The 24,601-nt window shown below is 43.3% G+C and overlaps 1 protein-coding gene across 1 annotated transcript in view; it reads left to right on the plus strand.

Moving 5' to 3' along the window:
• Positions 1-24,601, plus strand: part of diaph2 (diaphanous-related formin 2) — a gene marked incomplete at its 3' end in the record, with an annotated part of 255,964 nt that overhangs the window by 193,606 nt on the left and 37,757 nt on the right. The window contains exons 11-16 of the mRNA XM_079497475.1: positions 422-496; positions 639-708; positions 1,957-2,093; positions 10,114-10,222; positions 15,982-16,092; positions 20,439-20,551. Coding sequence (XP_079353601.1) covers positions 422-496; positions 639-708; positions 1,957-2,093; positions 10,114-10,222; positions 15,982-16,092; positions 20,439-20,551 — 615 coding nt within the window. The remainder of the gene's footprint in view (positions 1-421; positions 497-638; positions 709-1,956; positions 2,094-10,113; positions 10,223-15,981; positions 16,093-20,438; positions 20,552-24,601) is intronic.

Consider the following 24,601-nt stretch of genomic DNA (forward strand, 5'->3'; position numbering starts at 1 on the left):
CTGCATATGTGCGCCCCTCCTCAATTAACCCATTTTGACCTGAGATCAGATTCTAAAAAAATGTCTTCTACATCCTGACAGTTTTCTGAAAAAGCTATGTTTCTATGTCAGTCGTTCTTGGATTTTTCAAAAAATAGCAGACCTACAAGCTCGTAGCGCGCGCCACTCGGTGGCGCGCTACGAGCTTGTAGATCTGCTATTTTTCAACAGCTAAAGTATAACATAATGCTAACACCAAACGGGGTTCCCGCCCAAAATGGGTTAATGAAGAAATGCTGTGTGGTTTTGCCCGTCTTCATACACATGCGATTGATTTAGTCTGGGGAAGAAACCTGTAACATACCCAGCTGTATCGACACACATGGATAATGTGGATTATTGACTAATATCATGTCCTTTTTGTGTGGATCTTTCCCTCTAGCTGGGTGAACAACTTTGGCCATGAGGGTCTGGGCCTTCTGCTGGACGCTCTGGAGAAGCTGCTGGAGAAGAAACAGTGAGTGATCTCCCTCCCGCCTGCCCTCCTCTCCCTCCCGCCCGCCCTCCTCTCCCTCAATATCCCCTTTTACACACACACTGGATTATGTTCCGTAATGGCCTGATCTCCACCGCCTGTGTTTTATTGCTCTGCTTTGCAGACAGGAGAGCATCGATAAGAAGAACCAGCACAAATTGATCCAGTGCCTGAAGGCCTTCATGAACAATAAGGTTTGTATGTGAACGGGAGTACAACAAGGCCCGTCCGGCCGTCCTTGTATAGGAACCTATTGGAATGATCGGTAAATAATTCAGGTCGGTCAGGTTGTAGAGATTCTTGGGTTGAGTTCTTGCCTCAAATCACTTTTAAAGATTTTTAGAAGTGTAATACGTTTTCCTTCAACCCCCCTGAGGGACACTGGCCAATTACGTATATAGGATTTAAGTGGTTAAAAGGTCATCATAGATGGAAGTACACAGTCAAGTTTAACACTGAGAGTAAAAGATGGACGCATCCGTTTTTTTACACACTCTGGATTCAATTAACACTCAGTATTTAAGTGTGTGCAGGTTGCCATGGAATGTGCAGGGCTCTTGACAAGTGTGGTAATGGGACAGTAAAGGGAAGCTAATTTACCATTTTAAGCCCATCGTCCCCTCTCTTTTAATTATTCTTTTTTTGGGAATGGCTGGCTCATTTCTCAAAAAGTAGCACACGTTTCCAGGATAGATGAACTATTGATGTTTCTATACCCCTTCTCCACCAATCCCCACACGTGGTCATCTCTCTAGCCAGCGATTGCATCGCGCAGAGATTTAAAGCTAGCGGAGACTATAAGTATTTGTCCCTATAGCCCTGTCCTGAATTGGATTAATTCATCATCGTCTCCATTCCCATGGCCTCATTGTCCCTCCTTAAACCATTTAGGCCTGATGTCGAAATTTTAAAAAATGTCTTCTAAATTCTGACAGTTTTCTGAAATAACTCATTAGTTTCTGTATCAGTGGTGCTCAATATTTCATGTCAAGGACCCCAAAAATGTAATTGGCCACCGACCCCCATATGAAAATATGTTGTTCCAGGGACCCCCCACAAGCAAAGTTCTGAAAAAATAATATATATTCCAAATTTGTGCCACATTTTCACGATTTTTCAAAAATAGCAGACCTACAAGCTCGTAGCGCGCCACTCGGTGGCACGCTATGAGCTTGTAGATCTGCTATTTTCCAATAGCTAAATTATAACATAATGATTAAAACACCAAAAGGGGTTCCCGCCCAAAATGGGTTAAAAGAGAATTAGGGCTAACTATAACTTGCATTAGTGTTTTTTTGTATAATTTTTTTTTTTTCCTCTTTTCTTTTTTTCTTTTTTTTTACTTGAAGTAAAATGTATCCATGAATGCAAATGCTCTCATTAATTCATACCCAATGGAATTGCTTTTGTCTTTTTTTTTTCTTCTTTTTTCTTCCTCGCAGTATGGACTACAAAGGATCCTGGAGAATGATCGCAGCCTGTTGCTGCTGGCTCAGGCCATCGACCCCAAACAGGCCAACATGATGACGGAGATCCTCAAGATCCTCTCCGCTGTGTGCATCATAGGAGAGGAGAACATGTGAGTCCAAATCTCTGCAATGTTCAGCTTATGATTTTATATTAAAAAAACAAACAAACAGAGGGGCAACATTGTATTAACCACATTTTGGACTGAGGTCAAAAAAAAAAAAAAAAGGCTTCTAAATCCTAAAATTAAATAAATAATGAAACCTATGTTTCTATGTCAGTGGGGCTCAACCTTTTTCATGTCGAGGACCCCCAGAATTATCTCTATATCTCTATCTCTACGGACCACCCATCTCAAAATATGTAGTTCCAGGGACCCCCCCTTAAGCAAATATTTTAGTTAAAAATGTTCGCTCTGAAATATATATTCAATGATTTGCGCCACATTTGAACGATTTTTCAAAAATAGCAGACCTACAAGCTCGTAGCGCTCCACTCGGTGGCGCGCTATGAGCTTGTAGATCTGCTATTGTTCAATAGCTAAATTATAACATAATGTTTAAAACACCAAAAGGGGTTCCCGCCCCAAAATGGGTTAACCACTTAAGTCCTACAAAGCCTACATCATGACACTTCTTTTATTATGACAAATCTACAAGCTCACAATGCTTTGCATCACAATACGTCGTGAGCAATGTGGAATCTGCTATTCTTGAAAATATAGTATATCTACTGTTAAGTAAAGAGAAGTCCTGCACGCTTCAGCCTGCTCAACAGGGACAACTTGCAATAGAGAGAAAAAATAATATCCGGGCTCTTCAGGAGAGACTACTCAAATAATGTCCTCCTGGAACACTCGACTGGTCTGCACGTGTTGTATTGTTTTGCAGGGGTGACCAGATAAGTGCTCCATTATATTTGATATGGGTATACTAGTCTCTCCTGAAGTGCCCACCCAGTATCTGAAAATAACTGACCAATTATGACAATGTGCCCAAAAATATGGACACCAGGGTTAACTTAACCCATTTTGGACGGGAACCCCTTTTTGGTGTTTTAAACATTATGTTATAATTTAGCTATTGAAAAATAGCAGATCTATAAGCTCTACAAGCTCAAAAATAGCAGACCTACAAGCTCATAGCGTGCCACCGAGTGGCGCGCTATGAGCTTGTAGGTCTGCTATTTTTGAAAAATCGTGAAAATATTTATTTCAGAAAACTGGAAGATTTAGAAGATTTTTTTTAAATTTCGAGGTCAGGCCTAAATGGGTTAAGTATACACATATATTTATATAAAATATCAAACGCATGAGACGCTCTACATTTTTCCCAAAAGTAAATGCTACATGCATTTAATTCTTTCCGACCAGAAGGAAGGATAAAACATATAATATATCCCCACCGGTGATGCAACTGAATGACCAGAGGGGGTGATATCAAAAGCAGAGGCATGACTTTCCTCCCCACCCACAACAAATCAAATTGTGGTCCAGACACACATCTCTGATTTGATCAAAAGCACGCACGCACGCACGCACACACGCACGTACACACGCACGCACACACTTTGATTTCTTATCAAAGTGGCCCGGCGCACCACACAAAATGTAGTTGTGTGCTGACAGAGTCCTTAACGCATTTTGGGCGGGAACCCCTTTTGGTGTTTTAATCATTCTTTTATAATTTAGCTATTGAAAAATAGCAGATCTACAAGCTCATAGCGCGGCACCGAGTGCCACGCTATGAGCTTGTAGGTCTGCTATTTTTCAAAAATTAAATTACATATATTTCTGGGGGGTCCTTGACATGAAAATGTTTGAGAACCACTGACATAGACACACAGGGTTTTTTCAGAAAACTGTCGGAATTTAGAAGGCATTTGTAGAATCGTCCTCAGGTCTAAATGGGTTAAAATAAAGACTCTGTCAGGGAGCAGTTACTGTCCATTGAAATTCAAATCACGGTCTCGCAAGGATGGCACATCTATGTTTGTGCAGCAAAACACAGATGACACAGAAGAAAAAACACAAACCGACATCAAAGCGCCAGCTATAAAAGAGAAAGAGGAACGGCGGCCCCAGCAGCTAAGAGAGAATGCACATACTTTGTAAAGGTTGCGTAGTTATTCGTCGGGGATAAAAACACAATTTGTCAACTTTAACGTGTGCTGAGCTTAATCTGAATAATGTTCCGACGTAATGGCAAGAGACTTCCAGTCTCTCTTCCAGTGCTGTAAAGTTTGTTTACATGTACGTTTATGTACAGTGCATTTTTTTACTCACACACTGTACATACAGTACAGTACTGTACTGTACTAAGTGGAAAATAGCATACAAGCTCACAACACGTCTTATTTTCAAATACCCTAAAATATGACAATATCGTGTGGTTATAGTTGTTAACCCATTTTGGACTGAGGTCGATTAAAAAAAAAAGGCTTCTAAATCCTAACATTTTTCTGAAAAACATATGTTTTAACCATTTTTCAAAAATAGCAGACCTACAAGCTCGTAGCGCGCCACCGAGTGGCGCGCTATGAGCTTGTAGATCTGCTATTTTTCAATAGCTAAAGCATAACATAATGCTTGAAACACCAACAGGGGTTCCCGCCCCGGAATGGGGTTAATCAATAATAATTATTCTCCAATAACATGACGGCCTATGATTCTGAAATCAAATTATGGGCTTAGGAGTTAGGAATATGACACAAAACATAACCATGAATTCAAGTCTCCATGGGGTGAGTATACTGATTTATAATTTCTTTGGAGTGAACTAGTCTCCCCAAAGTATTTCCACATTGCGATATCGCTACTTGTACTCCAGTCTTCTGCTCCCACACCGAGACTGCAAAACAGTCCCGTATCCACTGAATATACGCTCATATAGTGCGTTTTGCGCTCAGCCACGGAGACGCATTGAATTGTGTCGGCTAACGTGTTCATATGATGCAGCTTGGTGTGTGTAATGTGCTGAAGTGCTGAGCCTAGTTTGCTATGGACACACAGCCTGGCTGACAGATTATAAATTGAATCCAGGGTTGCGCTTTTCCCTTTTTTTTTTATTGTGTCTCCCTCAGGGGCTGGACTGGAATAACAATGACACTTCAAAGTTAGTCTGTATGTGCTGGTAAAAAAAAAAAAAAGAAGGAAAAAACATAAACAAACCCACAATAGCCAGAGAAGCCAAGTTCAGCAGGGTTGTAGTGCTGTAACTATCTATTAGTTTTACCATTTTAATATGATATGTATAATATTCATATCAATGCGGGGGAAAAAATCAAATGCCGATTCTACGAAGGCCTTCACAAACGTTCAAGATTTTCCAAAACATGATCAAAAATAGCAGATGTACAAGCTTGCAGTGAGCTTGTATATCTGCTATTTGTGAAATGTTTCAGGGGAAAAGACTGAATTGAATTTTAATTTATGAGAGTATTAAATAGTAGTTTATTGATTACTTTGATTAATAGTGTTGTCTCTGCCCATCTAAATACAGTAGGCCCGTTATAGGCGATGGTACAGTATTGCCCCGTGCTACAGTTACAGTTGGAGGCCATCGATATTGTCCTTTTCTTTTTGCTGAGGTTTGCGTGATCTGCGCAAAAGGACAGTTAACCCATTTTGGGCGGGAACCCCTTTTGGTGTTTTAAACATTATGTTATAATTTAGCTATTGAAAAATAGCAGATCTACAAGCTCATAGCGCGCCACCGAGTGGCGCGCTACGAGCTTGTAGGTCTGCTATTTTTGAAAAATCGTGAAAATATTTATTTCAGAAAACTGGAGTATTTAGAAGGATTTTAAAAAATGTTGAGGTCAGGCCTAAATGGGTCAAATGATAAGGGACAATATCGGTGGCACCCAACTGTAGACACGGTGCATGGCTTACTAACTCCAAATTATCTTACTGGAATTGGACATATATATCATCAATGATAGGGGGGGACAAAAGTGAATCAAACTAATCGATTATAAAAGAACAAATACATGGATAAATATGGGCATATCGGAGCAGAGTGGTGGTTCTGGACAACCACTGGACACCGGACACCACAGACCCTCGGGTTGTCTGTGATGCATGCGCCCAGTTCTCCAGATATGGGAACTACAGACACTGAGACACAGATTTACATTTACAGTATCTAATGAAAATGTCAAAATTTGAATAACCCTCTTAACCCATTTAGACCTGGGAACGATTCTACGATTCTACAAAAAGTTTTAAATCCTGACAGTTTTCTGAAAAACTCAAACAGTTTCATGTCAAGGACCCCCCAAAAATATATGTATTTTGCCGCCGACCCCCCCCCATCTGAAAATATGATGTTCCAGAAGCAAAGATTTGAGATCAAAATATTGTCAAAGATTTGCGCCACATTTTCACGATTTAAAAAAAAAATAGCAGACCTACAAGCTCGTAGATCTTGTAGATCTGCTATTTTTCAATAGTTAAAGTATAACATAATGCTTAAAACACCAAAAGGGGTTCCCGCCCAGAATGGGTTAAAGCATGACATGCAAAGCAAACACATGTGCAGTTATGTTTAAGCAAGTACATCATCATTTGTATATGCACACACATCCAATTGTGCACAACACAGCTCAAGTATCTCTCCTAATAGTACTCCTCCGCATGCCCCCCCCCCCCCCCCCCCCGCTGTGATCACAGGCCGACGTTAGAACACGCCGTATATGAGTGACAGTCCAAAGACCTGGGACGTCACTTTCCCCTCTGAAGTAAACAACATAAATAAAACCCACGGTGTGATTTCCGATGTTGTTTCATGGGTTCATAACTTTCAACGCCCACTCCCCTTTCCGACCGACAAAAAGGGTTAACATGACAAGTTAAGCAGATCCTACGCAAGCCCTGTTCTCTTGAAGTGTCGCGTCTGAAGTCGACTGAACTGAACTGTCTTTAAGCTGCTCAGTATGCCTCTGTGCTCCTCCACTCTGCCTGTGACTCCCTAACCCCTATCACAGCACACGGCCGTTTCATTTATCTCCGTGTCAGGCTTACTTCCACACACATGCACCGCACCGCTGACAGTTGTAGGTCAGACGCATGATCTGCCAGTGATTTCCTTGCTCACTAAAAACGATTACTCGTATTTTATCATCGCCCTGACATTATTATTGCTTTCCCTCCCCACGGTTGACATAAGCTGGTAAACATACTCTCTGTGTGTGTGTGTGTGTGCGTGTGCGTGTGCGTGTGCGTGTGTGTGTGTGTGCGTGTGCGCGCGTGCCCCCACACACACACGTGTTTGTGGGTGTTTACATGTGCACACGCACACGTGTGCGTGTGCGCGCGCGCGCCCCCACACACACACACACGTGTTTGTGGGTGTTTACATGTGCACGGGTGTCTGCATGCTTATACAATAAGTACACCGGTATGCATTAGGGCATTAAGCAACTAGTCGACTAGTTTACTAGTCGACTAGTAAATCCACTAGTCAAACTTGTTGGTACTAGTTGACTAGTTGATAAGATTTTGTAGGCCTCAAGATCAGGTAGATTATAGTTATAGTCATGTACACAGTTTTTCAATGTACACATATGTATTTCCCCGAAAAAAAAGGTTTATTTTTTTAATTTATTTCATTTTTTACATAATAGGTAGTTAAACAACTAGTCGACTAGTCAACTAGTAAAAATGACTAGAAGTGAATGCCCTAGTATGCATGATGTAGTGTCTTTTGTGTGCACATACAACACACACAAAACCCAAAACATTCCTCCAAGCCATTCTCCCAGTGCTTTTTGCAGGACTGACGTCTGCACTGAATTTCAATGACACCCCAATAAAGACAGGGAGCAGATGTCAGCTCCTGTAGCTCTCTGAAAAGGCAGGTAGAATAGTGTGTGTGTATGTACAGTATGTGTGTTGTGGGCTTTCAAAGATATGTTTGATCAGAGCGCATTTGCTTGGAACAAGCTAAAGTCCTTGGAGCTCTGTGGTTTGTCATATTCAAATTCAGAAGTGTGTGTGTGTGTGTGTGTGTGTGTGTGTGTGTGTGTGTGTGTGTGTGTGTGTGTGTGTGTGTGTGTGTGCGTGTGCGTGTGCGTAGGCAGGCATACGCGCAATGACATTATTTGATCATGTTCTGCAGGTCATAGGCATGGGTCATGATGAGATATCCACCCTCAATGCTTGAGCATTTCGCTCCATTGGTGAAGTGAAATGCACTTTGAAAAATATAATAATTTGTCGCTCATAATGTTGATGTACCCACGAGCGCAGCCAAATGTTTGGGCCTCTGCCTTCCTCAATAGCTACATGGTGAAGGGTAGGGCAAGTAAATACAATATGTATTTGTAGTGTAGTGTAGTGTAGTGTAGTGTATAGTATAGTATAGTAAATACACTCTCTAGCATGTCTTTATTTAGCTTGTTTTCAGTTATTAACATCAGAGAGAGAGACAGAGAGAGAGAGAGAGATGGATATTACAAAGCCATATCCCATCGGTACTAAGGCCCTCTTTTATCAACGCGTACGCCAAAATCGCCGCAATTTTCGGCATTTATCATTCCAGCATGAACTTTGGCGTGCGCCCGGCCAAATATCACGTCGGGTCGGGAGCTGTCGTAGGCTTTGTCCTCACCTGTTTTTCTGTCGTAGAAAAACGGAGCAGCATTGTCTGACCAGCTGACAGGCTGTCACAGGCATCTAAAAATATGTTTTCACTTTGTATATAAAACTAATACATTATACATGTGAAATTGTAGAGGCATGTCATATGAAATTGGTAGGATATTTCCAAGTGTACAAGCAATTAAAATCGCGCAATTAAAAACAATGTTGCAAGTTAGATGCTTAAGCCATTTAAACAGCGTTTTGCACGAGCGCATACATGCAAGGATTTGCAAAAACGAGGGCGAGGCTTGATTTCATAGGGCGTGCCAGATTGATTTCAGCCGTCACATTTATCAACTATAGGAACGAAATGAAGCAAGGATCAGCTGTTTGCGATCACTTCATAAAGGCTGCGCCGACGCGAGTGTACTCCAAAACCGACGCTCGAATTTGAGGCAGATTTGACACTCCTTTTGCTAAATGAGGGCCTTAATGTTTCCCGTTTACTGAGGTGCCCATTAGTTCTCTGTCTGTTGCTTCCACCGTGGTTGTGTTGTTCATGCTTATGGAGTGCAACATATTGTATCTTTGGTTCATGATTTTGGAGTCTGAAATGGTCCAAATCACTATTCATCAGAGCTGCCTTGAGCCCTGGTAATCACCCTAATTTGCTTACCTTCACAATAGGCATTCATTCTGGCAGGCGTTCTCGTTGAAATAATTTTGCACCCTCACTGACCCTAGCCAAAAGCATCTCTGTCGCAATTGCTTTGCCAACGGATTGCGTCAGCAATAGAGGCCTTTCCTTGTCTGGCGTCACCGTAGCAACGCACACTAAGGAGGCAAAATTGGATGGCAATAATGGACAGGATTGCATATTAACCCATTTTTGGCGGGAACCCCTTTTGGTGTCAGCATCATGTTATGCTTTAGCTATTGGAAAAATAGCGGATCTACAAGCTCATAGCGCGCCACCGAGTGGCGCGCTACGAGCTTGTAGGTCTGCTATTTTTGAAAAATCGACTGACATAGAAACATAGGCTTTTTCAGAAAACTGGTCAGGATGTAGAAGACATTTTTTATAATCTGATCTCAGGTCAAAATGGGTTAACCCATTTTGGGCGGGAACCCCTTTTGGTGTCAGCATCATGTTATGCTTTAGCTATTGGAAAAATAGCAGATCTACAAGCTCATAGCGCGCCACCGAGTGGCGCGCTACGAGCTTGTAGGTCTGCTATTTTTGAAAAATCGACTGACATAGAAACATAGCTTTTTCAGAAAACTGGTCAGGATGTAGAAGACATTTTTTAGAATCTGATCTCGGGTCAAAACGGGCTAAGAGATTGAGAGGAATAGAATTGGCCCGAGTGACCCAGGACGGGGCCCAGTAAATGGCCAGACCATAAGGCACTTTGGGGAAGATAAGATACATGCCGTTTGAGATGAAAACTGTAAGTAAATGTCCTGTCACCGAGGCGATAAAAGTGTTTGTTGACTTTGGTGTTTTTTGCCCGCTCCCCTTTTTCCTTTTTTCTCTCTTCTATTCTAGCCTGGATAAGATTCTAGCTGCCATGACAATTGCTGCAGAGAGGAACAACAAAGAGAGATTTGCTCCGATTGTGGAGGGTCTGGAGAACCACGATGCTCAGCAGCTACAGGTTAGCGCACGCACGCACGCATGCACGCACGCACGCACGCACGCACGCACGCACGCACGCACGCACGCACGCACGCACGCACGCACGCACGCACGCACGCACGCACACGCTATAATGAAAACATACAACATGAAATAATATTATATAAAATAGATTCAACAGGGCCCCTCAAAATGTAATTGAACCATTTATATTCAAATGTCTTTTTTTAAAGTAGATAATAATGGTAAATACTAATCACAACTAATAATTCCTGTCTGTGTAAAAAACACACACACACAGCAAGGAAAGATAAACTAATTAAAAAAACACCACCTAAACACAGTAAATGATACCATAGGTCTCCGTGAAACCGCAACAGGAGACGCCGCTGTGTGTGTGTGTGTGTGTGTGCGCGTGCACGCGCGCGCAGTGGACAGAAGCAAGTTAGGTGTCACTCACACAAACAGCCTCTCGTCTGGAAGCCCTGTCGTGTGACGCAGAGGCCAGATTGAAATTGACAGTCGTGTCACTCCGGGGCCCATTGTATCTTGGCCCCCTGTCGCTTCCCAACACGCATATTCTCCCCCCTCCCCCCTCCTCTACTTCTCCTTCCTGCCCGCTTGTCAACCTTCCAGCACCTTTTGCCGTGCGACGGCAGCCCAGTGGCAGGGCCATTGAAATGCACCGGGAGCTCCGTCACCCCTGCCTTAATCAACAGCACCTGCTTCACTGAGCAGCAGCATGGCCTCATCCCGCTCCGTTTCTCTGTGTGTGGACGCTCGGAACATAATAATACACCGTAGTGACCTGCTCATTTCCTATAAGGTTCTCTCTCTCTCTGTCTCTCTTTCTCTCTCTCTCTCTCTCTGTGTATCTGTCTCACTTTTCTGAACTTCTTACAAATGCCCCATCCCAACCCCCACTTTTTTTTCCTTTTTCCCCCATTTATTTTTTCTACATTTGTGTCTCTACTCACCATGCTCTTCTAGTCTCAAAGGACCTTGTGGAGAAAGGGCAGCAGCGAAGCAACACGGCTGTCTTTATTTTTGCCAGTATCCATCACCAGGAGACCACGAACAGAAAACAACTTGAACCATGTTTTTCTTCGGTGAAAACACTGTGGAATAATCGTTTCTAAAGATTTAGCGTTTGCGGAGCCAACATATATGCGCGCGTGTGTGCGTGTGTGTGCGTGTGCGTGTGCGCGTGTGTGTGTGTGTGTGTGTGTGTGTGTGCGTGTGTGCGTGTGCGTGTGCGCGGTGCAAATCCTTTGGACTTGATTTTCTGCCGTTTTCCTCCTTTTTGTAAAATCTCGCTAATGAAATGGAGCTCTGCTAATTGTGAAGTAAATTAAAATACTTTGCTGATGCTGAGAGTTCAAAGAAATTAATAGGCTTGTTTTTTGGGGGGCGGAGGGGTTCCTTGGTTAACCCATTTTGGGCGGGAACCCCTTTTGGTGCTTTAAACATGTTATAATTTAGCTATTGAAAAATAGCAGATCTACAAGCTCATAGCGCGCCACTCGCTGGCGCGCTATGAGCTTGTAGGTCTGCTATTTTTGAAAAATCGTGAAAATATTTATTTCAGAAAACTGGAGGATTTAGAAGATTTTTTTTAAATTTTGAGGTCGGGCCCAAATGGGTTAAACCTGCAATCGGATGCTGGGCCTGGGACTTTGCTAATGTGATTAAAATTAGTTTTGTTGTGGTTCAGGCTTTGCTCCGCTGCCTAACTCCAGCATCCCAACTTTAAAACCATCCCGGCAGTGCCACTTCTAATTATACTGTTGGGATATGCCCTATGGCTGCATTCCAGCTTTCACAACTTTATATAGCTAACATCAACACACACACACACACACACACACACAAACACGCACGTTTGTATTTCTGTACTAGTGAGGATATCAACATTTTTTTGGACGGCAATGAAAATACCTGGGACAAAAAATAGCAGATCTACAAGCTCACAACGTGTCACGCTGTGATACGTTGTGAGCTTGTAGATTGACTATTTTTTTACACCGGCACAGGAAAACGAGTATAAATCGGCATATAATACTGTAGCTCCACCGCCAAACCCCTAAAATTAACCTCTAAAACGCTTAATCCTAACCCCAGTCTCAATCGTCTCACTCCAAAAAAAACAAAATGGTCCTCCTCACAATGTCTTATTTCTCCAATTGTACTATATTTGTGAGGACACTTGGCCCTCACAAGTACAGTAACGCACACACGCACGCACGCACAAAGTCGCACGTCAAAACAAGCTCCCCTTTAGCCTCTGACGTCTTGTCAGAGGTGTGTCTGGGGTGTTTGATGTGCGTGTCAATCTGCATGCAACGAGAAGAGAGGGAATCTTTCAACAGCTGCATGGCGCTCGCTCACCACTCAGGTGCAGTCCTGTGATGGTTTCTTTCACGTCTCAGACCTCTGGGTGGGTAAAAAATGTCAGGCTTCAGTGCTCAGATCTTACTTGAAGGCCTTCCATGCCTCTGCTGTGTTTCTGGAGGTGCCTGCCTGCCTGCCTGCCTGCCACCACTGGCATAATACACTCAACACCAGCACCTACTTGACTGACGCAGAGGAAACATATGTTGTTTACAGTTGTTGATGTTGTTAATAGTGACGAACATCGGAAGCTGCTGTCAAGCTGCGAGGTGGCTGCTGGTGCTCTTCCTTTGTGTTTGTTTGTTGTCAATTTGCATATTGTATTTTTCAGTGCTGTGAAACACCTTCAACTAGACTGTATGAAAGTGATTTACACAATTGAAGCACAAATAAACTATTATTGGTATTATGCATAGCCAGCATGTATCTGTAAAACTCAAAGTTTATTTGACATGTTCTGCATAACAATCGTCCCCGTCCTATTGGTGCAGAATAGGGATTCAACATGTACAAAACACAGACCGATGCTGTATACTCCATATGGCTTTTTATCCTGCCTTCACAGGGCACAGTCCCATCAAAGTGATGTGCGGCAGCGTTATAATTAACTGAATGCATGGTGGAACATATTGAACATATTATTTTATTTATTTAAAACGAGGAAGATGGAACACCTTGCCCTATATGTGGATTTAAAAAGGAAGGCAGTGAGAGAGGGGGGGTGATGGGGGGGGGAATGAGGGATACGGCACACTACTAGGTCAAGAATCACAGACTATAGTGTGTGTGTGTGCGTGTGTGCGCGTGTGTGCGTGTGTGCGTGCGCGCGTGCGTCCGGAGCCCGGCGAAACCGTCAAACGCATTTAATTCAAACAACGATGCAAAACGGCGATACCACAGAGTGTGAGGAAATGTTGCATGACAGCAATGCTGTGGCTTTTCAATGAAGCACACACACACAGATCCACCAAGAGATGCAACGGGTCAACGTTTCAAAGACAACATTTCAAATGCCGATCATGAGAATCCTTCAGCTTGTTATCGATTGTCTGTCTTGAGGAACGCTCCATCTCACCTCGGCTCCCCGGTTCCCCTGAGCCGCCTTACAGGCTGTTAAAACCCATCAGTGATCCCCCCCCTCCCCTCCCCGCCCCGCCCTGCCCTTATCCTCTGCCCCACCGCACCTCTTCCCTTCACCAATAAATCAATTAATGATGCACATCTGGTCAATAGGCTCACCGCACCTCCAATCTCTAGTTCGCCTTCTATGCTTCTATGATAAGGGCAGAGAATGCTCTCTGCTACCCGATAGCCAAGTGCTTAGGGCGATTACCACATGGGTGCAAAATGACATGGTCAGCCCATAGGAAATACAAGTCCTCTCCTCTGAATTATTGGTTGCTTATTGCATTTTTGTCGACTAACATTATGATCAGTAATGTTGGTCGACTACCTTTTTTCATAGACGCAAACTAATGAAATTGACAATTTTGTCGACAAATATAAACTAGACTAAAATATTAGGGAAGGGACTAGCAGAAAAGAGATCTAGTAAAACCAAGACAAGTCATTTTATGTTTGGTAGCGCGTGGCGTGTCGTGGCTCGCAAACAGCAGATCTACCAGCTCACAAGCTGCGGCGCGCTGTGAGCTTGTCGATCTGTTATTTTTGGCATGCAGCCAAGTACTGTATGAATCGGGCATTACGATGCCGCCGGGCACCGCCAAAATACATTTTAGTTGAATGAATCAACCGTAGATGTAGTTGACTAAAATCTTCTGACATTTAGTCGGCTAAAAGTAGTCTAAAACGAAAACATTTCAGGTGTGACTAAATCAAAATTTGCTGTCAAAAGTAACACTGTACGGTACTGTACATTCAGTGTCCGTTTCAATTCAATTTCAGCTCCAGCCAAAAACACATTTATAGAACACGGAGGCAACGTGACTTGGAACAAAATCCAATGATGACCTGACCATCCAATGCTCTAACATGACCACCGTGCGTGCGTGTCTCTGTGTGCGGTCTACCTGTTTATCTAAATGATGACCTGACCATCCAATGCTCTAACATGACCATGGTGCGTGCGTGTCTCTGTGTGCTGTCTACCTGTTTATCTAAATGATGACCTGACCGTCCAATGCTCTAACATGACCATGGTGCGTGCGTGTCTCTGTGTGCTGTCTACCTGTTTATCTAAATGATGACCTGACCGTCCAATGCTCTAACATGACCATGGTGCGTGCGTGTCTCTGTGTGCTGTCTACCTGTTTATCTAAATGATGACCTGACCGTCCAATGCTCTAACATGACCATGGTGCGTGCGTGTCTCTGTGTGCGGTCTACCTGTTTATCTAAATGATGACCTGACCGTCCAATGCTCTAACCTGACCATGGTGCGTGCGTGTCTCTGTGTGCTGTCTACCTGTTTGTCTAAATGATGACCTGACCATCCAATGCTCTAACATGACCATGGTGCGTGCGTGTCTCTGTGTGCTGTCTACCTGTTTATCTAAATGATGACCTGACCATCCAATGCTCTAACATGACCACCGTGCGTGCGTGTCTCTGTGTGCTGTCTACCTGTTTATCTAAATGATGACCTGACCATCCAATGCTCTAACATGACCACCGTGCGTGCGTGTCTCTGTGTGCTGTCTACCTGTTTATCTAAATGATGACCTGACCGTCCAATGCTCTAACATGACCATGGTGCGTGCGTGTCTCTGTGTGCTGTCTACCTGTTTATCTAAATGATGACCTGACCATCCAATGCTCTAACATGACCATGGTGTGCGTGTCTCTGTGTGCTGTCTACCTGTTTATCTAAATGATGACCTGACCATCCAATGCTCTAACATGACCATCGGTGTGCGTGTCTCTGTGTGCGGTCTACCTGTTTATCTAAATGATGACCTGACCATCCAATGCTCTAACATGACCATCGGTGTGCGTGTCTCTGTGTGCGGTCTACCTGTTTATCTAAATGATGACCTGACCATCCAATGCTCTAACATGACCATCGGTGTGCGTGTCTCTGTGTGCGGTCTACCTGTTTATCTAAATGATGACCTGACCGTCCAATGCTCTAACATGACCATGGTGCGTGCGTGTCTCTGTGTGTTGTCTACCTGTTTATCTAAATGATGACCTGACCATCCAATGCTCTAACATGACCATGGTGCGTGCGTGTCTCTGTGTGCGGTCTACCTGTTTATCTAAATGATGACCTGACCATCCAATGCTCTAACATGACCATGGTGCGTGCGTGTCTCTGTGTGCTGTCTACCTGTTTATCTAAATGATGACCTGACCATCCAATGCTCTAACATGACCATGGTGCGTGCGTGTCTCTGTGTGCTGTCGTCCTGTTTATCTGTCCCACAGGCGGCCTGCATGCAGCTGATTAATGCCCTGGTCACCTCCCCTGATGACCTGGACTTCAGAATACATCTGCGCAACGAGTTCCTGAGATGTGGTCTCAAGAAGATCCTACCCGTGAGTAACTGTTGAAATGAACACAACCTACTGAACATGCATGTACAGTTGTACACTGTGTTCTAAAGCAGGGGTTCTCAACCCGTGGGTCGCGACCCCTCGGGGGGTCGCCAAATTATTTTGGGGGGTCCCCAAATTATTTTACTTTTTTTTTTGCAACTGAATGGCTGGAAAGTGGAAATGAAGAGTTTACATATAGTACACATAGTACATGCATACACCTTCCCTAATGATTATATCTGGTTTCAGTATTTATTTATGGTGTATTGTCTCTATTATTAAGGTTATTGTAGCAGTCCATTTATATTGGGTGTCGGGAGGGGGCGGGGCGGGGGTCCCGAGACACTGCCAAAGCATTTCCGGGGGTCCCCGGCCAAAAACGTTGAGAACCCCTGTTCTAAAGCAGGAATTCTCCACCTTCTTCAGGCTAGTGACCCGCCGAAATATTAATGTTTGACCTGAGGACACCCCCCCCCCCCCACACACACACACACACACACACTGATGTGTGTGTGTGTGTTTTAATTTTAAGAGTTGAGGCATGACATTTTGTTTGATCCGGGCTCCACAGATACATTTTGTGAAAATAGCAGATGGGTGTTGCGTCACAAATGTCGGAGAAACCAAAAAAAAGAACTATAGCAGTATAATTATTTCAAGGTCAGAGACATAAACTTCAAAAGTTAAAAGCGACTTTAATAAAAGTCATTAAACTATAATACTGACGATCGCGAGGTCTTGGAAATGAATCACGGGTATAAGTGTGTATACCGTTAGGCACACAAAACGACATTCAGCATGTGGGTGACATCTCCCCTTTCCACCGCCATCGGGATACCATGCCATCTTAATCTCAGATAATGAACTCACATGGTGTGGCATATTATGACTCATCGCTCTGTTGGCTGTCTACTATTGAACATCTATATATATACACCCACACGCACAGTATATATCCATTTGAAAGAGTGAGCTATTAGGCTAATCTGTCCGTCCCGTGTCCGCATGTCACCTACATTATCCCATCTAGGCCTGCCGTCGAAAGAAGCAAAGATTTGAGTTAAAATGTTCACTCTGTAATAATATATATTCAAAGTTTGAGGCACATTTTCACGATTTTTCAAAAATAGCAGACCTACAAGCTCGTAGCGCGCCACTCGGTGGCGCGCTATGAGCTTGTAGGTCTGCTATTTTTCAATAGCTAAAAGTATAACGTAATGCTTTAAAACACCAAGAGGGGTTTCCCGCCCAACGTGGGTTATTCTAGCTGTGTTCTAGTTGGCATCAGCGCCAGGCGTCACATCACTGAACACAGCTCAGCCTGGCATCATTATCAATCAGCCCACGGCGCTTCACACGAGGCGATGGCAAACAAGCACCCACTCATCATTCAAGACCTCATTTGCGGCACGGAGGGTGAACGTGTCACGGTGCCAGTTGTTAACCCATTGAGGCCTGACGTCGAAATTTAAAAAATATATATATTTTTAAAATGTATTTTCTTTCCTGAAAAAACCTCGTGTTTCCATATCAGTGGTTCTCAAAAATGATATGTAATCGGCCGCCGACCCCCCCATCTGAAAATATGTAGTTCCAGGGACCTCCCCTAGAAGCAAGGATTTGAGTTTAAAAACTGAAACTCTGAAAGAATAATTCAAAGATTTAGGCACATTTTCCACGATTTCTCTAAAATAGCAGACCTACAAGCTCATAGCGCGCCACTCGGTGGCACGCTATGAGCTTGTAGATCTGCTATTTTTCAATAGCTAAAGCATAACATAATGCTAACACCAAAAGGGGTTCCCGCCCAGAATGGGTTAATAAGTCATCCCGGGCTGCTCCCATTGATTATTACTTTCATTACTTTAATTATCTCCATTCCTGCCCCCCGATATGAACGAGTCCACGTTGTACCGTCATTTATAACTGTCACGTTCCAGGTTTTTTTTAATGCGGGGCATTTAAGCCGACGGCCGCGCGTCATCTAATTATGAATTATACTCGGGAGACTGCGGAGCTGATTGGCGATGATGATGGAGGAAAAAGTGAACTCCGGTGAAAGACAAAAAGGGGGAACGTGTGTTTGTTCCTGTAGTCCTTGACAGAGTTTTCTTGGACCTTCATCTTGCTACCTTGCCCGCCCGCTCGTTCTTTGTGGCATTGTGTGCCATTTCCCTTTCAGAAACCGGCATTGCTTAAGACAGATGGCGGGGCCCAAAGAACACTGTGCGGTTGTGATTGATAGCTGCAGAAATTGGGTTACATTTGGCCCTGTCTCCGTCTGTAAACTCCACCAGCGGTGATTCATAGAGAAGTGGTAAAGAGCACCCCCCCATCCCCCCCCCACCCCCCCACAACCCCCTGTGGCAAGAACAGGTGTGCAGCAACTGGTACATCCAGGGATACCTAGTTAACCCATTTTGGCCTGAATTTAAAAAATGTCTTCTAAATCCTGACAGTTTTCTGAAATACTATATGTTTCTATATCAGTGGTGCTCAATATTTCATGTCAAGGAACCCAAAAATTTTATGTAAGAGGCCGCTGAACCCCATCTAAAAAAGATGTTGTTCCAGGGACCCCCCAGAAGCAAAGATTTGAGTTAAAAACTCCAAACTAATTTGGAATATATATTCCAAATGTGCGCCACATTTTCAGGATTTAAAAAAAATAGCAGACCTACAAGCTCTTAGCGCGCCACTCGGTGGCGCGCTATGAGCTTGTAGATCTGCTATTTTTCAATAGCTAAAGCATAACATAATGCTAACACCAAAAGGGATTCCCGCCCAAAATGGGTTAAGAGGGTTCAGGGCATCTTGGTTTTTCCCAGTTCCCCTCTACAGCTGTGAGCAGAGAAACCAAATAGCCTGGTGTTCTTGTGTGCTAGAATCTAGAACTAGTTCACTGCAATGCACAGAAAGCCATCTGTGTTCATTCAAACACTTCAGAAGTCTACGTACTTCTGACTTTTAGCAAACGGCCTGGTGTACATAAGTGTATCGGTGTGCAATTTAGTAGATCTCGGCGTGCATTTTAAAATGTTGAACACTTTTGACGCACTGCCATTATTGTTGAAATGGTGTGGGGGAAAAACACTGAGAGAGTTTAAAGTGGCTAGGTATTGGTAATTCACCCTTTTTTTCAAGTCACTATATGCCATTTATTTTATCAAATAAAACGCCATATATTTTATAAAATAAAAGTTATTTTATTTCATAAAATAAATGTATTACTCTTACTTAGTCTAATACAAGCCATTCAAATGTGGGAATCAAAGTGCTGCATTCCAAATAATAAATAATAAAGTGAAGAGGGCTTTTAAAGCTATACAGTGAGTTACAATGTTAAATGGCCATGGTCTAATATCTATCAAATGTAGCTTCTGCCAGTTATTTGAATGCCAATAGAAAGATGTGCGATATGACCTCAATGTCACGGAATGTCTCCTTTTAAAGCTGCAAGTCTCTACTTTACACAGAAAAAATAATGTTTCTAGCATGTACCGTTGTTTTTGTTTTATAAGCAATTTAACGCACCATGCTTTGACCCTGCAGAGATATACAGCATTGGGAGACATACTTGTAAATTGCCCAAAATGTTAAACAAAATACAACATTCTCAAAAATACCAAACCAGCAAGACGCCTGAGGGCAAGAAGCGACCTTTAGGACGAGGTCACACATCCGCCTGGGTGACAGGGAATGTATGTTTTTCATAACAAATGCGGAATAAAATAGAACAAGCGCACATCCTCCGGTCTTGGTGCTGAGCCAGACTGTTAAACTGGGTTAAACTAACAGATATCGTGAAGAAAAGCAAAGGGCTCGCAACTCGCTTTCGTAATGCTCCCAAGTATTTATTCACAATCGCAGCAGGCAGGACATACTATGTATCGTGTATGCAAGTGAGTTGCGAACCCTTGGCTTTTCTCCATAATAAATGCGACCCGCGGTCACAAATAAATAACAATGACGTGCCAGTAACACTAGTAGCGTGGTATACAAGCTTGTATGTTTAAAATTCAGCTTCAAATATAGGTCACACTGTAGCCCAAGCTATGGTGTACAGTATATTAGCCCATTTTGGGGCGGGAACCCCTTTTTGGTGTTTTAAACATTATGTTATAATTTAGCTATTGAAAAATAGCAGATCTACAAGCTCATAGCGCGCCACCGAGTGGCGCGCTACGAGCTTGTAGGTTTGCTATTTTTGAAAAATCGTGAAAATATTTATTTCAGAAAACTGGAGGATTTAGAATATTTTTGTTTTAAATGTTGAGGTCAGGCCTAGCCATGCTATACATGTATCCATTCCCATTGTCTGTCCATCTGCCATGTTGATTCTCTAGGAGCTCAAGGAGACGGAGGAGCTGGACATCCAGCTCAAGGTGTTCAACGAGAACAAGGAGGAGGACTCCATTGAGCTGTCCCATCGCCTGGACGACATCCGCGCAGAGATGGAATATCCTTTTGTTTGGCCCTCTGTAGCAGTGCCTCCCAAACGTTTTAGCTCCAGACCCAAAAAATAAATTAGACGTTTATATATACTAGCCCTTACCCGTTGTGAAATACTTGCCGTGGGGGGTACTGTGCCATGTGGCCGCGGGGGGTACTGTGCCCTGGGTGCGTTTTCACATTTTTAATTCACTAATAAATTCATTATTAATTTATAATTTGTTAAATTGGAAAAAAGGGCTTCGTTAAGACCTCCATATTATTATGGTCAATGCCTGTGTGAAAAGTGGGAGCGATTGGTGCAGGCAGTGAGGAGCTACGGCGGTGACAGACACACACACACATTCAGACATTGTCAGAATTATAGTATGATATATATATATATATATATATATATATATATATATATATATTATTTGTATGTAGAAAATGGAATAATAATTTACTTGCGACCCATAAAAAATGTTTTGCGACCCAGTTATTGCTGGTCCTGAATGATAGCCTGGAATCCATCCAGACCGATTCGCTATACATTCAGCAGATTTTTTTTTTCTCACTTGAAAAGTGAAGGGAAAAAAATAAAATAAAAGCCGAACACATAGCAACGGTCTGGATAACACCAGGCTAGGATCCCGACCCACTGTTTGGGAAACAGACCTAGTCTGTACCACATATACAGATGAACGGGCCAGGAGCCTGCAGAGCGGGCAGTTACCACTGGGAGATGAGAGTGTGTTTTGTGGGCCTGACCAAGCTTTGCAGGATCAAGCCCTTCGGCAGGGTTCATTAGAGGAGGATTTGACGATCGAAGGCGCAATCTTTACACCTACAGTCTGTCTCTCTCTCTCTCTCATCTGGCCAGGTAAAACTAGGCATACATCAATGCCCGGGTTCCGAAGGCTGGCTCCAACTTCTCCTTTCTTCCTACCCTGTCTTATTTCACTGCCGCAGGGTCATGCTGGTCGTTGTTGTGTAATGTGCACGGGGCAGACGGAACAGACAAAGAGGTCAAGGAATGAGTGTTAACCCATTCAGGGCTGACGTCGAAATTAAAAAAAAAAAAAAATCTAAATCATGACAATTTTCTGAAAGATTTGAGGCACATTTTAACGATTTTTCAAAAATAGCAGACCTACAAGTTCATAGCGCGCCACTCGGTGGCGCGCTATGAGCTTGTAGATCTGCTATTTTTCAATAGCTAAATTATAACATAATGTTTAAAACACCAAAAGGGGTTCCCGCCCAAAATGGGTTAAGGAAACATGTACTACAAAGTAACCTCGTACCGAGCGTCTATCTATTCTAAATAGTCCGTTGGCAGGAATTACAGACACCAGAGCTAGACATTTAAGTGCCAGACAGGGTAGAAGGAAAGTAAGGCAGTGAATTGGACCCTGGCTATGATGATGGGGAGTGACTATATGCTGTCCTGACCGATGGAGGGAGGGCAATCAACAGCTAGTGGAAATAGCGCCATGTTGTGAGCCTGTAGATCGTCTATTTTCACTATTCCTTTAACATTTGTTTTCTAATTTTCAAATTTTCGTTTGTATTTTTTATGACATTTCATTTCAGAAAAATCTTTGAAAATTTACCATATTTTGAAGGTTTTGAAATAATAGTAATTAAAAAACAATGTACAAAATGACCCGCGCTACGTCTGCATTTGCAATACGAATACTTTAATTATAATTTTAGCAATGAACCCACAGCTTGGGAAATGGTGAACTAGCCTGTTTAGGGTGTGATCAACAGCCAGGAGCCAGTGAATGGTACAGTAGCATGGTATTGTCGCAGTAGTGGTATTTGCAATATTTATTGTCAGAGTGGTAATACGGCTGTTTTTCCGGTGCTTTATTTGACAGTGACAGTGAGTAGGAAGACTTGGCCTTGAATAGTATACGGCTCTACCAAGTGAGCTACCGGATTTTCATACTGGAAATCACGTTTTATTGCATTCCTCCATTCATTCCTTACCTTTTTAGTGTGCTTTATCCTTGAGTGGTCCACCGAGGTCCGCTTGACTCCAAACCCGCGGAGGAGTAGTAGTTAATAAAGTGAGAAGTCATTGAGTCTAGAGTTGGAGACTTGTTGAAGCGTCCCATGCAGGCAAGAGCCCTTTTTAAATAATTCACAAATCTTCTCTAAGGGCATGTGTGAAAGGCTGACATTGTGGGCAGACATACTAGACGCCTGACATTGTTATACAGATGTTCAATCCGGCAACCTTTGTCTCCCAAATCCCAACCGTACCAGGGAGGAAAAAAAGTCAGCCACCGTGTGAGTGACAGTTTCTGTTGACACGTGGGAAGGTGAGGAGGGGGGGGGGGGGAAGGGGGTGCCCCTGGATTAATGATGTGCTTGAGCGGGTTCACAAATGAGACGGGCACCAATGTTTGTTTCCAAGGACAATGTGGTATTGATCTGTGAGCTCTGAGCATGAAGTGAATGCCTTAGGTCCCGCCTGCTTGCCTAGTACACACGCACGCGCACACACACACACGGACATACGAACACACACACGTGCACGTGTGGCATCACACACGTCAGTACTACAGCACTTCCCGCATCGTATAGGACTATGAGTCTTGTTTCCCCTCGGCAGCCTCATGAATATTAAAAAAGCGAATGAGGCGCGGCGTCGGTGCAGCTTCTCCTGTGTGTCCGGTGCGGGTTCCGGGGCGCGAGGAGGTGACTCCAGGCCACTAATGAATATTAATGGTTTGCGGGAAACGGGTGATTGATTGACCTCCTACCGAACTGAGTGGTCTACATCTCACCTGACTGCTAGGCTGCTGCTGCTGCTCATGTTAATTCATGAGGAAAGGAATGTTGAAATGGAAACATAATACAGACACAAAGACAGATATAGACAAGGGGGGGGGGGGGGAATTGAGACGACGAGAAGTTGGATTGGCATTGTTCTAAGAAGGGTTTCACGCTGTCTGCATGCGTACTGGTAGATGGCGGCTCGTTGAATACTTTAACCCATTAATTTTAGGCCTGACGTAAAAAAAAAGAAAAAAAAAAGAAAGTCTTCTGAAAGAATATATATTCAAAGATTTGTGCCACATTTTCACGATTTTTCAAAAATAGCAGACCTACAAGCTCGTGGCGCGCTATGAGCTTGTAGATCTGCTATTTTTCAATAGCTAAATTATAACATCATGTTTAAAACACCAAAAGGGGTTTCCCGCCCAAAACGGGTTAATGCGTCTTACAGCATGTACTCTCAAATCATCGCAGCACAAATCTTGCTTCTCCATTTTTCTCATTTTTTTTTGGTTTATTCGTAAATTAATGCGCTTTTTTTATTCTTTGGTGTATGATGGTGTCGTGCAAGAGTAGCGAAAACAGCCCATCGGCAAGCTCACAACTCGCAACAATGCGACGTGTTGTGAACTCATAGTGAGCTCATACATACAGTAGATCAATTCTCGCGAAACAAACAATTCATATCTTTGGTCTCTATATGACATGCTCTCCTCTTGCCCTCCATTCTCTGTAGTCTGACAATTAGACTATCAGACTGTCTCTGTACTTTTGATTATGTACACAGTGTGGCATTTATTTCTTTGTTTATTATGTTGGCGTCAGCATGTTGGTCAGTGAAACACGAACAATCTAATCGAGTCTTCACAGAGCACGCTGCAGGGCCTTTGAAGCAGGTGTAAGGATGGGAGTCGAGGCACATGTGTCGTGTGGGTTGTGTGTGTTCTTTGTGACACAATGCTAAAAAAAATGCTAAAATAGCATGTCTATAGAGCGTCACAGTCCCGCCCCCCTACCATGGGTATAGTGGCAGCGGTGGCCGAACGGATTGCTGAGCGGTCTTGATACCGGAAGGTCGCCAGTTCGAATCAGCGGTCCGACACGTTAAAATTACCACCGCTGAAGTGCCCTTGAACAAGGCATTGAACCACTACGATGAAATGTTCTATGAGCAGGGCCTGGCTGGAAACAAGTTCTTGAGCTTAGCCCAGATACCCTGGGTAAATATAGTATGCATTTCATTTCATTCATTTCATTTCATGGCCCAGGAAATGAATCCCAATGC

The sequence above is a fragment of the Electrona antarctica genome (genome assembly GCF_951216825.1).
Source record: "Electrona antarctica genome assembly, chromosome: 1".
Taxonomy (NCBI): Eukaryota; Metazoa; Chordata; class Actinopteri; order Myctophiformes; family Myctophidae; genus Electrona; species Electrona antarctica.